At 39.0% G+C, this 19,802-nt stretch overlaps 1 protein-coding gene across 1 annotated transcript; it reads left to right on the top strand.

Annotated features, from left to right (window-relative positions):
- Positions 1-18,522: 18,522 nt before the first annotated feature.
- On the top strand, positions 18,523-18,876 carry LOC118852143 (60S ribosomal protein L34-like). The gene has a single exon (XM_036761796.1). It carries the CDS (start codon positions 18,523-18,525, stop codon positions 18,874-18,876), a length of 354 nt encoding a protein of 117 aa, XP_036617691.1.
- The last annotated feature ends 926 nt before the right edge of the window (positions 18,877-19,802 follow it).

Genomic DNA, 19,802 nt, shown 5'->3' on the forward strand with positions numbered 1-19,802 from the left:
CAGTTCCCTAGAGCATCCATTTAAAAAAATATTTTTTTAAAGTATTTTAGAAAATTTCAGAGTCTTGAGGGTTAGAAGAGATCTACCTCAGAGATCATCTAATCTAGCCTGTAAGTGACCAGGAATCCCCTCTATAATTTATCTGATAAGTGGTTAACCAGCCCCAGCTCAAATAACTTCATGACAGACCCACTGAAGCAGCCCATTCTAGTTATGGTTAGCTCTAATTATTGGGAATGGTTTTCTTATAGTGAGCCAAAATATGCCTCTTTGCTACTTTTTGCCTGGTGTTCCTAGTTCTACTCCCTGGGCTTAAGCAGATCAAACTTGATCCTTCTACACAATGGCCCCTCTAATACTTAGGAACATGAGAGTTGGAAGGAACTTGAGGTCACTTAATCCAACCTCATTTTATTTTATTTTGTTTAAATTATTATTTATTTATTTTAAAATTCTTCTCTTTTTTAAAATGAATTACAAATTCTCTCCCTCCCAAATGAAGCCAAAGAAAGTGGAGTCTTTTCTCCATAGAGATCCTTGCAATGGTGCCTTAAGCTTCTCCACATGGATTGCCAATTTGGTTCTGATCAAGGGAAAATTACTTATGGTAGTAATAGAAATATTACTACCTCTAGTACTGACATGGCATCCCACAGCACCTTTCTGCCATAGAAGTCTAATGAGCTTTTGTGAACTTTCTCATTTTCCTTTGCAACTTCCCAAAGTAGGGTTACAGTGACAATGAGGAAAGTGTTTTGTTTACTAGGAAAGGACACAGTGGGGGGGAACCTGCGGCCTCGAGGCCACATGTAACCCTCTAGGTCCTCAAGTGCAGCCCTTTGATGGAATCTTCAGTTAAAGGGCTGCACTTGAGGACCGAGAGGGCCACATATGACCTCAAGGCCACAGGTTCCTTATACCTGGACTAGGAAGAAGCACGGACTCTTGGGGCAGGAAGAAGCCTTGATTAGTCACTTCATTTGTCCCCTTTACCTTCAGACAGAACTTTAGTTAAACTTCAGATGGGCACAATCAGTCCAACAAAGATAATTGTGTGACATACAACCATACAGTAGCCCTAAGGACTAGTCTCAGGCAAGTAGCCCAAGCTCTCCACTCCTTAGAGTGGAGATGTATGCTGGCCAAAGGCCCCTAGCACATTGGGTGGACCCCTATGGAGAACTTTTACGAGGACATTTATAAGAGTATAGATGCATAGGATGTACAGGCATGGATGGGCTGCAGTTTGCTTCATTAGAGAGAGTTTGTAAATTCAACGTGGCTTAGTGACACAGGCATATGGAGCACTGGACCTGGGGTCAAGAAGACCTGAGTTCAGGGGGGCAGAGCCAATATGGCAGCTGGAAAGCAGGGACTTGCATGAGCTCCCCTCCAGGTCCCTCCCAAAACCTATAAAAAATGGCTCTGAACAAATTCTAGAACTGCAGAACCCATAAAATAGTAGAGGGAAGCAGGGATCCAGCCCAGGACAGCCTGGATGGTTGCTGGGTAAGGTCTATCACACAGAACTGGGAGTGGAGTGGAGCAGAGCCCAGCGTGGGTGATGCAGACCAACCAGACTGGGAGTAGGGCAGAACAGGCCCTAGGGTCCTGAATCAGTGAATTGTGGCAGTTCCCAGACTTCTCAACCCCAAAACACCAAAAACAACAGAGAAGGTTAGTGGGAAAAGCTGCGGGGGACAGAGTGATAGGAGTTCCAGGTTTGGCCACCACCCTGGGGGCAGCAGGGGTGGTGGTGGTGGTGCAGCTACAGAACTACAGCTGCAGTTGCTTCTGGCCCCAGGCCCACCTGGTGGGAGGAATTAAATGGTAGATCAGAGCTGGAGTGCAGAGCCTGCTTAAGATCTGAGTCCTGTCCGGGTTGGTGGTTCTTGGGGGAGGAGGAGCGCTGTTGTGGTGGAGCTGGCTGCATAGAAATAGCTTTGAAAACAACAGTACATCCCCTCAAGCTTGGAACAAAGTACTCCCTACTCTACAAGAACTCATACCCGCACAAAAAACTCAAGGGTCAAGTAGTTGGCTGGGAACATGGCCAGGCAGTGAAAATGGACTCAGATTCAGACTCACACTTTGGAATCTTTCTTTGGTGACAAAGAAGACCAAAACATATAGCAAGAAGAAGTCAACAAAGTCAAAGAGCTTACATCAAAAGCCTCCAAGAAAAACATGAACTGGTCTCAGGCCATGGAAGAGCTCAAAAAGGATTTGGAAAAGCAAGTTAGAGAAGTAGAGGAAAAATTGGGCAGAGAAATGAGAATGATGTGAGAAAACCATGAAAAACAAGTCAATGACTGGCTAAAGGAGACCCCAAAAATGCTGAAGAAAACACCACCTTAAAAAATAGACCAACTCAAATGGCAAAAGAGCTCCAAAAGCCAATGAGGAGAAGAATGCCTTGAAAGGCAGAATTAACCAAATGGAAAAGGAGGTCCAAAAGACCACTGAAGAAAATACTACCTTAAAAATGAGATTGGAGCAAATGGAAGCTAGTGACTTTATGAGAAATCAAGATATTATAAAACAGAACCAAAGGAATGAAAAAGTGGAAGACAATGTGATATATCTCATTGGAAAAACCAGTGACCTGGAAAATAGATCCAGGAGAGATAATTTAAAAATTATTGGACTACCTGAAAGCCATGATCAAAAAGAGAGCCTAGATATCGTCTTTCAACAAATTATCAAGGAGAACTGCCCAGATATTCTAAAGCCAGAGGGTAAAATAGAAATTGAAAGAATCTACCTATCACCTCCTGAAAAAGATCCCAAAAAGAAAACTCCTAGGAATATTGTCACCAACTTCCAGAGCTCCCAGATCAAGGAGAAAATACTGCAAGCAGCCAGAAAGAAACAATTTGAGTGTTGTGGAAACACAATCAGAATAACACAAGACCTAGCAGCTTCTACATTAAGGGATCAAAGGGCTTGGAATACGATATTCTGAAGGTCAATGGAGCTAGGATTAAAACCAAGAATCACCTACCTGGCAAAACTGAGTGTCATGCTCCAAGGCAAAATATGGACTTTCAATAAAATAGAAGACTTTCAAGCTTTCTCAGTGAAAAGACCAGAGCTGAATAGAAAATTTGACTTTCAAACACAGGAATCAAGAGAAGCATGAAAAGGTAAACAAGAAAGAGAAATCCCAAGGGACTTACTAATGTTGAACTGTTTTGTTTACATTCCTGCATGGAAAGATGATGTGTATGATTCATGAGACCTCAGTATTAGGGTAGGTGAAGGGAATATATGTGTATATATATGTATGTATATGTATATGTATATGTATATGTATATGTATATGTATATGTATATGTATATGTGTGTGTATATATACATACATACATACACACACACAAACACACACATATATATATACATATATATATATATATACACATATATATAGACAGAGGGCACAGGGTGAGTTGAATATGAAGGGATGATATCTAAAAAAATCAAATTGAGGGATGAGAGAAGAATATATTGAGAGAGGGAGAAAGGGAGAGAGAGAATGGGGTAAATTATCTCACATAAAAGTGGCAAGAAAAAGCAGTTCTGTAGGAAGGGAAGAGGGGGCAGGTGAAGAGGAATGAGTAAATCTTGCTCTCATCAGATTTGACCTGAGGAGGGAATAACATACACACTCTATTGGGTATCTTACCCCACAGGAAAGAAGGAGGAAGGAGATAAAAAAGGGGGGATGATATAAGAGAGGGCAGATAGGGAGAGGAGGTAATCAAAAGCAAACACTTTTGAAAAGGGACAGGGTCAAGGGAGAAAATTGAATAAAGGAGGATAGGATAGGAAGGAACAAAATATAGTTAGTATTTCACAACATGAATATTGTAGAAGGGTTTTACATAATGATACACATGTGGCCTATGTTGAATTGTTTGCCTTCTTAGGGAGGGTGGGTGGGGAGGGAAGAGGGGAGAGAATTTGGAACTCAAAGTTTTAAAAACAGATGTTCAAAAAAATTTTTTTTGCATGCAACTAGGAAATGAGATACACAGGCAATGGGGCATAGAAATTTATCTTGCCATACAAGAAAGTAAGGGAAAAGGGGATGGGAGGGGAGTGGGGTAACAGAAGGGAGGGCTGAATGGGGAACAGTGTAACCAGAATATATGTCATCTTGGAGTGGGCGGGAGGGTAGAAATGGGGAGAAAATTTGTAATTCAAACTCTTGTGAAAATCAATGTTGAAAACTAAATATATTAAATAAATTAAATAAAAAAAGAAGACCTGAGTTCAAATGTGACCTCAGACACTTACTATCTGTGGACCATGGACAAGTCACTTAACCTCTGTTTGCTTCAGTTTTCTTGACTGGAAAATAAAGATAATAATAACACCTACCTCCCAGGGTTGTTGTGAGGATCCAATGAGACAATTTTTGTAAAGTATTTCGTGCAGTGGTAGCGCATAATAGGCATTTAAAATGTTTCCTTCCTTCCTTCCTTCCTTTTAAATTGATGTGATTTGAGGACCATTTGAGTACTTCAGCATAAATATACAAGGTGTCCCAAAAGTCTTAGTGCAAACCTTTAACTGCACTAAGACTTTTGGGACACGCTGTGTTAAGTACTTCTTCTCCCTTAAAATGTGAAGTCCTTGAGGGTAGAGATTGTTTCATTCTTTATATTCCCAATGCCTAGCACATAATAAGTGCTTGTCGATCAATTCAACATCAACATTTATTTGGTGCCCGTGGGGTGCGAGCTTCTCTTGCTTCAGCTCCTGCTCTTGACTCTAGCCTGTGATCCAGTTGAAGATAAAATAAAATGTTAAGTATTTACTCCAAAGTAATTTTCAGCTTTGGAATGTCAATGTTGTTTGAAGGGGATAGGATTAGACCTGAGCAGACATGGGTTTCCGTTCTGGTGTGTCTCGTATGTCTTTAATCTTCTGTCTTGGTTGTCCCATTGGAATAATATGAGACTAGTGATGTATATATAACTGTAACTTTGGCTTAAACTAGAAGAACTCCTTACCAGGAAGGTATGACAGGTGCTTCCTGCCATAATCATTCAAGCCATTTTGAATAACAGTTCACATTTATTATGGTGCTTTGTCATTTACAAAGCACTGTCTATACAGTATTTCATTTGATCCCCCCACAGCTCTATGGGGATAGATGGTACACATATTATTATAGTTCCTGTTTTACTTATGAAGAAACCTAACCTAGAGTTAGAGAGGTTAAATAATGACTTGCCCGTGGTCATGTGGAAAATCCAAGACTAGAATTCTGGTCCCTGGGATCCTAATCTCATGTGATGCCAAATCCAGGACACCTTCTACCATACAGATATTGATATATAGATATCATAGATAGATAGATGGATGGATAGATTGATATAAACACATATATGCACATACACACATGTACCTACTGGTTCTTAAGCTTTTCCGCATTGACCGCCAATTTAGTTCTGTTCAGTGGAAAATTGCTTGTGGTAGTAGTAACAATACCGTATGTACATAAAAACACATGTGTGTGCTGTGTATACACACGTTTGTGCATATATATGTATATATGTGTTTGTATCCTAGCTGTGTGATCTTGGGCAAGTCAATTTGCCTCTGCCTCAGTTTCCTCATCTGTATAATAGGGATAATAACCTAACCTAACCTAACCCAGAGTTGTTGTAAGGATCAAACAAGATTATAAAGCACTTAGCCCAGTGCCTGGCACATAGTTGGTGCTATAAAAAGTTTAGCTATTATTTTTATTATTGTGGCTATGTGGTACAGTGGAGGGCAGCTAGGTGGTTCAGTGGCTAGAATGGCAGGCCTGAAGTCAGGAAGACTCCTCTTTGTGAGTTCCAGTCTGGCCTCAGACACTTACTAGCTTGGTGACCCTGGGCAAGTTACTTAACCCTGTTTGCCTCAGTTTCCTCATCTGTAAAATGCCCTAGAGAGGACGTGGCAAACCGGTCCAGTATCTTTGCCAAGAAAACCCAAAATGGGCCACAAAGACTCAGACACAACTGAAATGACTCAAACAACAGCAAAGTGGTACAGCAGGAAGAGCATTGGATTTGAATTTGGAGGACCTGGGTCAAGTCTCCAGACCTACCTACTACCTGTGTGATCAGTTTGCTTCTCTGTAAAAATGAGGTGCTTGGGTGGGGTGATGGCTAAGATTCCTTCTTGCTCTCCATCTATAATTCTATAACCCTCACACTGCCCCGTAAGGTGTTTCATCCCAAAACAAGAACTGTTTGATTCTGCCCTCAGTAGAAACGAGGAAAGGAATGTGTTCAAACATATTCATCATCATGAGGCGGAAAGCGTTGAAAGCATCTGTAGTGAGTTCATGGGAAGTGATGGGGATGCACGTCTTAGCAGCCTCCAATGAGTAGAGTGATGGGATGCCTGTCCCTTCAGCTTCTCAAGGGCATGGGCTCTCCTGTCCTAGATCAGAATAACAATCTCTATTTTCAGTTATTAAAGATGAACTTGCACAATCATATGTCTCTCTAGTCCCCTGTCACTATGTGTACCTTTCCCAGCCCCTTTGCAACATAACTCAGCAAGGAAAAAGTCCCAGATGCCTGATAGCTTGCCTGATTTAAGCCTCCTGGCACATGGGATAGAGATAAGCACTTTAGACTAAATGAAACTGCAAGAACATTCTTCTCAAGGAATTAGGAGCCTCGAAATAGATTAAAGTCTTGTGGAGAGAAGTTACTGAGCCACTTGATCCTTCCAAATACTCTCTGAGTCAGGTAAGTAAATATTATTTTATAATCGGATAGGAAAGTGGTTAGAAGAAGTATTGGGTGATTTTGCCCAGAAGTGACTGAAATGGTAACGAGGAGCCCTTCAGGAGCAAGCAGCCCGGTCCCAACTTGGGAACCTCTTGAAATAACTCTGGAGGACAGTGGCCCCTGACATCAGGAGAGCAATACTCTGTGCCCTGCTTGCTTCTTCCCAGAGCAAAATGCTGATGATGTGATAGGAAGGAAGAGAGAGAGACCATGAGAACCCTCTCCTAATCGCTTTGAAAATACCCAGATTGTTATTCTGATCTGAGAGCCTGGTGTCAAGAAGTCTTCTCTGCCCAGGGCTCATTCCTTAGCTCAGTTCACTGCTTTCACCCAGTTTTTGATCTTTGATGTGTGTGTTTGGAACTTAAAACCTCAATAGCCCTCGAGCTTGGCATTGCAGCGCTCCCAGGAAACTTCACCTCTCCCTTGAATGAAGACTCTTTCCCCCATAGTCCTGTGATCTCTTCTATTTGTTTCCAAATTACAAAGCACTTTCACATGTGGCTGGATCCTCAGTAAATCACCCAACAAGAGAATCCTGGTCTCTCTTGAGCAACCTTGAAATTATTGTAGGCACATGGTTTTAAACCCTGTGTCATGGAAAGAGGTCGGGTGTTGGACTTCATTCCCTCAACACCCCCAAACTCCTCTCAGCCCTTGCTAAGGGGAGGGAAGAAGCCTTTTCTTGGTGTCAGAATACTAATGGGCAATTTTTCTAGAATTAAAAAAGTAAACTGAAAAAAAACCCACCGTAGATAGAAGATAGCTATTTTCTAATGGGGATTTCTAACATTGCATGGTTCTTTGCCTTCACTATATTGAATTGCTTTGAGTTTTTTAGATAGAATTTATGTATATATATATATATATGTGTGTGTGTGTGTGTGTGTGTGTGTGTGTATATATATATATATATATATATATATATATATATATATATATATATATATATATATATATATATATATATATGAGGCAACATAGTGTAATAGTTTGGCTTGGAATGAGGTGGTGCTGGTTTCAAAACCTACCTGTGATATTTCTTTGTTTTAAGAATCTGAGCAAGTCTCTTAATCTCTATATGTCTCAGATTATTTCCCTAGGATTTATCTACTCCTCAGTTGTGGAAGGACTGACTGTGTTGATGGCAGAATTCTCATATGGGAAATGTCCCATGCGAAGGAAATCATTGATCCTTGCTTTTATTCTATATGAATTAAAAATACCTTACTATTTTATTCAGCCAGCTGCAGTAACTTCTTGCCTTTCATAAAGATTGCCATGCTATTTCCTCTTTTTTAATTTGAAGAGACTTCATTCTGGTTTTGGTCTTGCCTTAGACGATTTCCCCCATATTCCTATATATCCCGTCTATTTAAATTTCTGGCTGCACCTGACTTGGGTCCATTATGGAATTATGGGCTCATGGGACATAGAATGGACCTTAAGAGATTAGAAACACGCCTCTCTCAGGAAATAGCAATCATTTCCTATGGAGGGGTTTAGGGACCAAAATCTACCCTGGTAGAGAGCCATGCCTTTGTGGCTATCATGAAGTACACAATCATTGATGGCCCATTGGTAGCTTCTGGCAAAGTAATCCCACCTCTCAAACTATGTGAGTGACATTGTGTAAGTTAATGTCTCCCAGTCTGTTTCTTTAAATATAACATGGAGTAATTAGAGCAGATGGCTTTTGAAATCTGCCTTCCACCCTTATAGTTTAAAGCTATGATCATATGATCTTGATAGGTAGAAATCTCCCACATATAATACAGTAAAACCCATTTATCTTTAAGTAGTAGTCTGTTTCTCTGTTTTCTTTTAGTGTTTATTTCTAAAATATCCAGCTTAATATGTAGGTATGTATGTAACTTAAATTCCCCCTTGCCAAATGTGGTGCTTTAAAAGTTCTCTCCTGGTTAAAGACCCATATGTATCAATGTCTATGCAAAGACTACTAGCCCCCACCTATTGCTTCCCTCCTTTTCCCAACTCCAGATCAAACCTAAGGCCACATTGACTTAAAGCAAAGGCACTTAATTAAGCAAAATAAGGGCATGGTATTAAGCTGTGGCGTATAGCTGGGAGAAAGTGGGACAAAGTTTATTACCTTTTTTAGGCTGCTCTCGTAAGCCCAGCCTTTTAAAAAACTTTCATAGAATATGTTGTTATAGGGAAGGTTAAAAATAATTTCTGTACCACAGCATCATTCAACTCAGTTTCTGTTTGAGGAAGCAGAGTTCTAGGCACTCTAGCTGGAGTGGGAGAGCAGGTATGATAAGATCTAAGAATGAAAATTGGTTTTGATCATAAATCATATGAGTTGAACTAAGGAATTCAGAAAAGAGAATAGTTCAAAGAAGAAAAATCGAAATAAGAATGAAAAGAATATAACTGATCTTTGTCTAAGCCTTTTTTTTAGCCTTCTATGAGCAGCCTGACTGAGGGTAGGATGGAAAACATTGGCTGAAAATGCTGCTAAGGAGGAACTATAGTCCTTGCTATCGGAGAGAGGCTTATGAACCATAGCACTAACCCACCAATAGGTGAAGAACAGAGTAGCAGGTAATCCTGGAGATTGTACCTCAGCTGAATGTTATAACTGAGACACATTGGGAATCTAAAAAAGATGGCTGGAAGAGTTGCAGCCTTTTTCAGAAGGAAGAGGCTTACTAGTCACAGCATCACTAGTAGATGTTAGACTCTGAAGATAGAGGGATAGTTGAAGAGTAGATGAAGTGAAGACATGCCTGGATGTCAGAATTCAAGAGCAATGCTTGGTGGAGAGCAGCTTTAGCAGAATGATGATATTTCCAGAAGACACTGGCAGCTCTGCAGCACCAGAGATATGAGATACCCTTTTATATATGTACCCTGGTTTCTTAGATGTGTCAAACTTCATATCAAAGCCCTGGCTTCATGTACTCCATGTGTGTGTATATGTGTGTGTGTGTGTGTGTGTGTGTGTGTGTGTGTGTGTATACTCCTCTTTGCAGGTGCCTGGCAAGTATCTCCTATACAGTCCACTTTTCCTACTGAGGGTATGTGTATTTGTGGGAATAATATTCTGCTATTTTTCTTATTATGCCTTTGCTTTTATCTGATTTCATTCTCTGGCTGATTCATAAAAGCAAATACATCTGTGGTGCTTGTTAGCTATTATTTTAGATTATGACCCACAAAGTGCATAGGACCTGGGGTACCTTTCTGGGGGCCATAGAATTGCATGTTACAATAGTAAATTAACCAACAAAGGAAAATCCTTCCAATTTACACAATATCCCATCCCATTGGTAGGAGAAGGAATATTCATAAGGAACATTCAGAGAACAGATAACCCACGCTCCTAGAACTAGGTTCTGGGTGGCATCGTGCCTCCAAAGCTGCTATTTATGACTTGACTTCTCTTAAAGAACTGCTAATGTCATCTGCTGGTCTCCTTATTTTTATACTGGGCTGTCTTCTCTACTGCACTGCCAACTTGATGGTTTTCTGATGAGCTTCTATTGCCGTCTATTGTTTCTCCACTGAATTGTAGCTACTGCTTTTTGCTGATTCTCTCCTGAATTGCTGCTACTGTACTGCCATCTACTGATTCTCCACTGACCTACTACTGCCATCTTCTGAGTCTTTGTTGAATGGCAGCTAGCTTCTAGTCAGCATCTTCACCTAGGAGTGTTGACAAGCCCATGAACTTAGGGCTATTTTATCTCTTTTGTGAGTCAGGTCTCAGCCACAAACAAAGCCTAGCCACTGTCCTTCTGAACAAAAAAATATCTTTTTAACTATTTTGATTCTGCCTTAGGGTCAACTATCCCTAATCTGCCAGCAATTTGGATTCCGTGAATAAGTTCCTTTCAATTCCCATCATGCCCTTAGATGTAAACACTAGGGTCAGGTGGATTATCTTGGAACTTGATTTAGTAAGATTATAGGGAGTGGGGTCAGATTGATTACCTTGGTTTTACCTTCATGCACCTGTACCCAAATCCCTGCCCTCCTTCCATGTAGTACTTCTCATTTATGTCTGCATAAACATAGGTGTCTATAACAGAGTTGCTAGACTGAATTGATTCCCCCCTCCTAATTCATTACCATCGTGTTGTCCCATGAGTGTGGGACATATTTGGAACATAACTTGGAACATAAATCAGAACTCTCATATGTCCTGTTCTAACGGGTATTGAATTTGGATTTGCAGCCTGCGCCATTGTCTGTGAAAGTTACTGTCCAAGTTGAATGGGAAATTTTGTGAATCATGGCTTCACCATCAATCAATCAACAAGTATTTATTAAGTGTCCATTATGGGTCAAGCACTGGTGGCCCTGGGAATACAAGTACAAAGAATGAATAATTTCTATCTGAAATGCATTTACATTCTAATGGGGAAGACAAGTATATATAAAAATGTGTACAGCATAAATGTAAAAAGTTAATAAATACAAATGTATACAAAGTAGTAGTTTAGGAGCAAAAGCACTAACAGTTTTAGGCATAAGAAAGGGCTTCATGAAGAAGATGGTGCCAGAGCTACATTTTAAAGGAGAGACTCTGAGTTGGAAGTTAGGAGGAAGCATATTACAAGTATGGGGGATGGCCAGAGGAGAGGCATGGAGGTAAGAAATGGAATGCCCTGTGTGAAGAATGGGGGAGAAAGTCATTTGGGGTATATTGCTGAGTGTGGGAGGTGGAGGAAAGGGTGAAGCTAGAAAGATAGGTTTGGGCCAAGTTACACAGAGTAGTATTTTATCATAAAGGCAAGAGGAAGTTACTGGAGTCAATGGAGTAGAACTATCAGATCAGACCTATGCTTTAGGAAAATTACTTTGACAGTAATGCATTGAATGGGATGGACTGGACTGGGAGAGACTTGAGACAAGAAAATTAATTAGAAGGCTGTTGCAGTAATCTAGGTGAGAGGTGGTGAGGTCCTGAATTTATGTGTTAGCTGTGTGAGTAAAGAGAAGCAGTCACCTATGGGAGATGTTCTATTGGCTATGTGAGGTGAGGGAGAGTTAAGAGTCTAGGATGATGCCTAGATTACAAATTGAGACACTGGAGGGATGATGGTGCCTTTGACAGAAATGGGGAAGTTTGGAAAAGTGAAGGGTCTGGGAGAATAAAAATCATGAGTTCAGTTTTAGACATTTTGAGTTTAAGATGTCTCTAGGACATCTGGTCTGAAATGTCCAAAAGGCAATTGGTAACACAGGACTGATGTTCGGGATGGACAGACATAGAAGGATCAGGACTGAAGAGAGAATGAAGATGAATACATTGAGATAGGAATCATCTTCATAGGGCTGATGAGAGAGAGCATAGAGAAAAGGAGAAGTGAAGAGAAGGGAAAGAAAAGGAAGAGGAGTGAAGGGAAGGGAAGGTACAGGTAGGAAAGGGGAAGGGTGAGAAGGAGAGGGAAAGGAAGGGTGAGAAGGGGAGTGAAGGGAAGGGTTTTTATTATCTCTTTTCCAAATTTGTCCCTTTTACTTTTTTGATAATGTAATAGTAATAATAATAAACTAGCATTTATATAGTGTCTACTATGTGACAGAGCTGTACTAAGCACTTCACAAATATTCTTGATCCTCACAACAACCCTGGAAAGTAGGTAATATTATTATCTCCATTTACAGTTGGGGAAACTGAGGCAAATCGAGGTTAAGTGATTTGCCCAAGGTCACACAGGTCACACAGATATTAAGTGACTGAGATTGGATATGAATTCAAGTCTTCCTGACTCTAGGACCAGGACTATTCTTTGTACCACCTAGCTTCCTACAATGTATTGCTGTATTTTGTTTTGACACAAAAGACACTTCCCACAAAACACCCAAACAATTCTGCCTACAAAATACATTGCCTATAAACAGTTTATTAACAGCTAACAGAAAGAAGAGATGTCAGACTCCCCAGTCTCTCCATAAAATGGTGGAGAGGCTCCTAACTAATTGTGGGTTACTTCCAGGTGACAATTAAAATTATTCTAAAACATTGGGCAAATACAGACTGTTTTGGAAATGCATGTTGTTAGCCATAATAAAAGTGAACGGCAACAGCATGAGAAGTGACAAGTATGTTATTTTCTTTTTTTTTTGAGAGGAGAAAAATTGGAGGAGTTTTATACAATTCAAATAAATCCATTATTAGATTCTGAGCAAATGAGTTACAATTGTTATAATATGGCAATTCACTGGTGAATCTCTTGCTCTTTTGCTGTTCCTGAATGTTAGAGAATGGTATCAGAGGAGAAAGTAAAGGGAATTGTGATTTGTATCATTCCAATTTATAGAAACTAACAAGAAGCATATCCTTCATTTTGTTCTTACGTGCCCTTGCCTTGCCTGAACGTTCCTTTGGTATGCCTAGTGATCTGCAGGAGAGCAGATTAAAGCTCTGATCTATACTACTGCAGAATCATCCTGATTTTAGAACTTGGGGAAGTCATCAACTTTATGGAGCACAGGACAGAATTTAAATCAATTTTATGATTTTAATAAATTATTACTGATAGACAGAATGGGTGGGGAGAGCCAACAATCTTCAAGCTGTTTATCTAGTTGACTGCCAAATAAAACCCTTCAGATAAAAGCTGCCACAGAAATTGAAGCAAAGCTATAAACATTCCCAATGAAAGGAAGAATCAATTCTGACCAATATTGAAGCCAGGCAAAGTTACAGCTAGGGTCATCCTAGGCTCAGTGCAGAAAAAAGACTTGACTGAGATGGATTTTTCAGTGCCTCCTTGTTTAACTAGGGCTTTGGGGTTTTTTCATATCTAGTAGATTATTACAACACACAGCTGGATTTGCAGGATTTATTTAAATTACAAAGCCAAGGATCATTCATTTTTCAGTGTTTACTGGGGGAAATGCTCCCTTCTTAATGGAGATCATTTAGACTCATGATTGGAAATGCATCCTTCATATACATCCATCACTTTAATGGGTTCTTAATCCTGTGATTATAGTTGGCAAAATATGCTGATACAATTTTGAAGCACAATTTTGAAACTCAGTTCATTGAGCCTATGACCAGGAATGGATTTTGGCTCCCTTGATTTCCTCCAGGACTTTTTCTCTCTTGTGTAAAAGGAAATTCACTTGTTAAGGACAACTCAAGCAAAGCATTTGACCTATCTCATTTACAAAGCAGTGATCCTAAGAGATGATAGAAAAAAATATCAATGGTAATGCTGCTGTTGTCACATCTCCAAATGGTACTTAGTGTGGTTCTAGGATGGATAAGAGGTAGTGTAGTGCAGTGAATTGTTTTGAGTTCAAGAGACTAATTTTCAAAGACTGGAGAAGTGAGCAGTTTTTCCCATATATTTCCCACCATTTAGTAGAAAATGCTTTCTAAATGGATGGTTATGCAGTAGACCTTCCAGCCTTCCTCTCCAAAACCCTCCATCCCCTCCTCCCCACCAAGAGCCTTTAAATTTTGTAACAAGTATGGAGCACATTTGGATTTGCCCCTCCTGGTGGATAATGCAGAGCATATATAGGTGTTCCCTGCCTGGTTCCAGTTTGTGACTCAGGGGTTTGAAATGGGAGATGATGAAAAGTCCTTTAACTGGTTATTCAACCAGAAGAGCTCATAATTCAAAAGTTTTTTAAAATTTTATCTTTTAACTAACAAACATCTGTTTTCTATTTCTATTAGGGATGGGATCCCTAATTTAAAAGAAAACAAGAAAAACAAACCCTTGTAACAAATATGCACAAACAAAACAAATTTCTGCACTGACTATGTCCAAAAAGTATATATGCCTTATTCTGCACTCTTAGTCCATGACCTCTCCATCAGAAAATGGGTCCATTATCAGTCCTCTAGAATCATGGTAGATCATTAGATGGATCAAAGTTCTTTAGTGTATCAAAGTTCTTGTTTTTTCAATGTTGTTAGTGTAAATTGTTCTGGTTCTGCTCATTTCACTTTTCATCAGTTCATACAAGTCTTTCCAGGTTTCTTGGAAACCATCCTTTTTGTCATTTATTACGGCACAATAGAATTCCATTATAGTCATGTAAAGTACCATCATTTGTTTAACAGTTCTCCAGTTGATGGGTACCCTCTTAGCTTCCAGTTCTTTGTCACTTTAAAAAGAGTTGCTATAAATATTTTTGTACATGTGAATCCTTTTTCTCTTTCTTTGATCTCTTTGGACTATAGATAGGCCTAGGTAAGTTATCTCTGGGTCAAAAGGTATTTATAGTTTCATGAGTTTGGGGGCAGAGTTTCAAATTACCATCCAGAATGAATGAACCAATTCATACCACCAACAATAAATTAATGTGCCTGTTTTCCTGGAGTCTTTCCAATATTTGCCATCTTCCTTTTTTTGTCATTTATACCTCTGTGATGGATGTGAGGTAGTACTTCTTGCTTTAATTTGCATTTCTCTAATTATTAGTGATTGGGCACTTTAAAAAGATATGGCTGTTAATAGCATAAATGCCTTCCTTTGAAAACTGCCTGTTTATATCTTTTGACCATGTATCAATTGAGAAATGGCTCTTGTTTTTTATAAATTTGAATTGATTCCTTATATATCTTGGAGATGAGACCCTTTATTAGAGAAAATTGCTGCAAAGAATTTTCCCAGCTTGCCATTTCCCTTCTAATTTTGAATAAATTGGTTTTGTTTGTGCAAAACCTTTTCAATTTCAGAATTGTCCATCTTATCTTCTGTCATCTTCTCTTTCACTTGTTTCGCCACAAACTTTTCCTCTATTCATAAATTTGAAAAGTAATTTCTTCCTTCTTCCTCTAATTTATTTATGGTGTGATTTTATATATAATTTATTATGTATCACTGTTATGCTTATGATGCAATTTTATATATAATACTAACATTTATATAGGGCTTTTAGGTTTACAAAGTGCTTTACAAATATGTCATTTTGTCACTTGTTATCTCATCTTATATCTAAGTCATATATTCATTTGAAGCTAAACTTGGTATGTGGTGTGAGTTGTTGGCTGAAGCCCAATTTCTGCCATATTGCTTTCCTGTCTTCCTGACAGTTTTTGTCTAATAGTGAATCCTTACCCTAGTGGCTGGAATCTTTGGGTTTGTTGAACACTAGGTTACTGTGTTCATTTACTTCCACATGCTGTGTACCTAATCTGTTTCACTGATCAACTTCTCTGTATTTTAACCAGTACTAAATGTACTGATTTATTTGGAATTGTTTTGATCATTGTTAATTACTGCTGATAGGATAGTTTGACATCTGATACTATTGAGCCCCCCTCCTTCCCACTTATTCCCCCCATCATTTCTCTTGAGACTCCTGATCTTTTTGTTTCTCCACATGAATTTCATTATATTTTTCCTGGCTTTAAAAGTCTTTGGGTATTTTTATTGCTATGGCACTGAAAAAAGCAAACGAATTCGAGGAGTATTGTCATTTTTATTATATTAGCTCAGCTTACCCATAAGCACTTAGTATTCCTCTAATTACTGAATGTGAACTAGACATGTACACTTACGTGAATCCACCAAATCCATTCTGAGAGATTTGGTCATGCCCCAAGGAACTTGTATAAAAAGGAGAGTTATCTCAGAATCAGAAAGAGACTTTCAGTGTGTAAGAGCAGAAAGGAAAGAGTGGGAGGCATACAGAGCTAAACTGGCAAGAACTGGCAGACCAGGAGCAACAGGTGAAAGGAGAAAGAGAAAGTGGGACTAAGATTTGGCAGGCATCTGAATAGAAGACTCTGGCTGATGCCACCAGTTTTATTCAAGGATAGAAGGAAATTCCAAGAAAGATGTCTTCTCTTTTCCCAATTTCTTTTCTCAATGCCTATTTACAGACCCTGTAATATAATCTGATGCTTCATGACCCAAATATTTCTGGCAACTTGAATCTTGCCTCAACCACAAAGAGGCCAATGTCTTACTAGAAATATATATATATATATATATATATATATATATATATATATGTATATGTATATATATAAATGTAAATTAAGGCAGAAAGCCAAACCTCTGCCAAAATGTTATGAATTTTCCTGACTGGGGGCTTGGAGCAGTTATGATTCTACTCATAATTTTCTTTTAAAAATAAACCCTCTAAAGCCACAAAGAAAGGAGCTTCATGGACCTTAGGGGGGGGCATTATATTGCATTTAAGCTTAAAAGGAGTCACTAAAAGAATGTTATATAAGTTCTAGATATATCTTGATAGATTTATTCCTAGATGTTTTGTGTGTTTTGTAGTTATTTTAAATGGGATTTCTCCTACTATTATTTCTTCCCAATTTTATTACTATATGGAAATTATGATTTTTAAAAATTTATTTTCTATCCTGCTACCTTACTGAAGCTATTACTAGTCTTAATTAGTTTCATCACTTGATTCCCTATTCTCTGGGATTTTCTAAGTAAATCATCATTCTGTCTACAATTTAGGATAGTTTAGTCTATTCTTTCCCTGTGTTTATGCCCTAAATTTAGTTTTTTTCTTATATTAGCAGATCTTTCTGGAATAATATTAAATAACACTGGGGAAAGGGAATATCCTTGCTTAACGAGTACATATAATGGGAGAATTTCTAGAATTTATCAATTATAATAATGCTTGCTTTCATTTTTTAAATATATTTTTCTTGTGTTAAAAAAGGACGTCTTCTGTGCCTATGCTTTTGGGGTTTTTAACACAAATGAGTTTTGTATTTTATCAAAGACCATTTCTACATTTATTGATGTAATGTTGCCTTTTTATTGTTTTTATTTCTGAATAATTAGTCATGCTAATTGTTTTCCCTAATGTTGAACCACCCTTGTATCCCTGATATATATCCAACTTGGTCAGTGTGAAGGCATGGCTGATCTTTACAACTCCCTTTGGTATTACTTAATAGTCATCATATTGAAGGTTTTCAAAGAGCTTTTACACACCTTATCATATTTTGATTCTCACAAACATCCTGTAAGGTGGGTACTACGGTTATCCTCATTTTACAGATGAAGAAATGAAGACTCAGAGAGGTTAAATAACTCACCATTAGTCAGACAGTCAATAAGTGTGTGTGTGTGTGTGGGGGGATGGGTTTCAAGCTCAGATCTCTTCTGACTCCGAGCCCAATGTTCTTTGCCTATACCATGAAGTCAGTTGCATATATTATGGCTCCAAGTGGAATGGTATAATGAATAGAATGATGTACTTAATTTGGGAAGACCTGGGATCAAGTCATGTCTCAAAGACTTACTAGCTATAAGATCCTGGGCAAGTCATTCCATCACTCTTGGCCTCAGTTTCCTCTTCTGTAAAGTGAGAACAGTAATAGCACTTTCCTCACAGAGTGGCATGAGCAGAAAGTAGAGCCAATCTTCATTATTCATGGATTCCACATTTATAAATTCACCTACTTGCTAAAATTTGTTCATAACCCTAAAATCAATGCTCATTTGCAGATGTTCAGAAGAGTGGTGAAAGACGTGAGTCACCCAGTGTGCATGTTCCCAGCCGAGGGCGAACACAGGTACATACCCTTTGCCTTCTTGTTTCAGCTCTCATACTGTAAACAAGTGTCCCTTTCACAGTCTGTTTAATGTGGTGTATTTTTCACATTGTGGTTTTTGTTGGTGATTTTGCTGTTTAAAATGTCCCACTCGGGAGGAAGATCTTGCGAAGTCACTATTTGAACTCTGAACTCAGGCACACTTTCCTTTCCCTCTTCCGGTGACAGACCTGACAGAAATTAAAAATGGTTCAGCATCTGACGTATTGGTGTAGGCTGTCCTACAATACAGCTTCCAACAAAACTCAGCTGTCACGAACCCTGGGTAACAGAATTGTTTACCTTTATACCAAGGAAGTTGGAAAAGCACCAAAATCAGCCTGTGGTATATGCCCAGGAAGACTTCGAGGTGTTTGTGCAGTGAGACCTAAAGTTCTTATGAGGCTATCGAAGACAAAAAAGCATGTCAGCAGGGCTTATGGTGGCTCCATGTGTGCTAAGTGTGTCTGTGACAGGATCAAGTGTGCTTTCCTGATTAAGGACCAGAAAATTGTTGTGAAGGTGTTGAAGGCACAAGTGCAGAGTCAAAAGAGTAAATAAAAAGGATATGTTTTTTGAATAATAAAGAAAATTAAAATTTGTAAAAAAAAATCCCTCTCCAGTGTTCCTAAGCTCAAGAAGGCTGTGACGTGCCTCATGGAGAAAATATGTATATTAGTGTAACAACAATGCTGCTTGCAGCTGCTGTGCAGGTGTTAAGACCAATAACACCAGCACACAGGAGGGCTGCTAGCACAGGTTCTTCATTCTGCTTTTCTGAGGAAAGCAACTTTAAGGGGTTTACAATCTCACTTTAATTAAACATACATATATCATTCACTTAGTTCAGGGAAAAAGTCAGCACCCTGAACTTCAGAGAAAACACAAATAGAAATTACAAGCAGAAGTTATATAAACAGAGCAAATAACACAGATCAGCAGACAGGTCTGTCTGTCCATAGCAATACATACATAGTTACCAGAGAGAGAAGCACCAACATCTGGGTTTTCAAAGCAGGGGGTGGGATCCTTAATGGCTACCCAGAGTCTTATCTGGCCAAATCACATGAACATTCTTCCAATGAGTAAGCCCCCAAAACAAAATGCTAACCTCAGAGTATATATACACTTCTTCATCAGGGGGCATCACAACCACGCAACTCAAACTCATGTGACTTAGGATTTCTTGTGAGTCAAGCAGGTCATCAAAGACTCTTGACCCAATCAAAGACTTTTGATTGAAACAAAGGTAAGGCTCAATCAAAGGCACTTGATTACCTCAGTGCTGAGAAGCACTCCAAAAGAAAAAAACATCAACAAGTCCCACTTTGCTTGCCATTACAATTACTTAAGCTTCAGTCAGGCATGAGTCATAGTGCTGTTGGCCATGAGTTCAATGTTAATGAACCAACAATTCAGTATAGCCAGAAAAAAGAAGAGGACATTTGTTGATGTGTATATGAGGCTGCTTCAAGAAATGCTGAAGT

This window comes from Trichosurus vulpecula, chromosome 5, assembly GCF_011100635.1.
Source record: "Trichosurus vulpecula isolate mTriVul1 chromosome 5, mTriVul1.pri, whole genome shotgun sequence".
Classification (NCBI taxonomy): domain Eukaryota; kingdom Metazoa; phylum Chordata; class Mammalia; order Diprotodontia; family Phalangeridae; genus Trichosurus; species Trichosurus vulpecula.

Bases quoted from the DNA above. Each gene is read 5' to 3' on its own strand.
- LOC118852143 (XM_036761796.1), top strand. From the start codon at position 18,523: ATGGTTCAGCATCTGACGTATTGGTGTAGGCTGTCCTACAATACAGCT.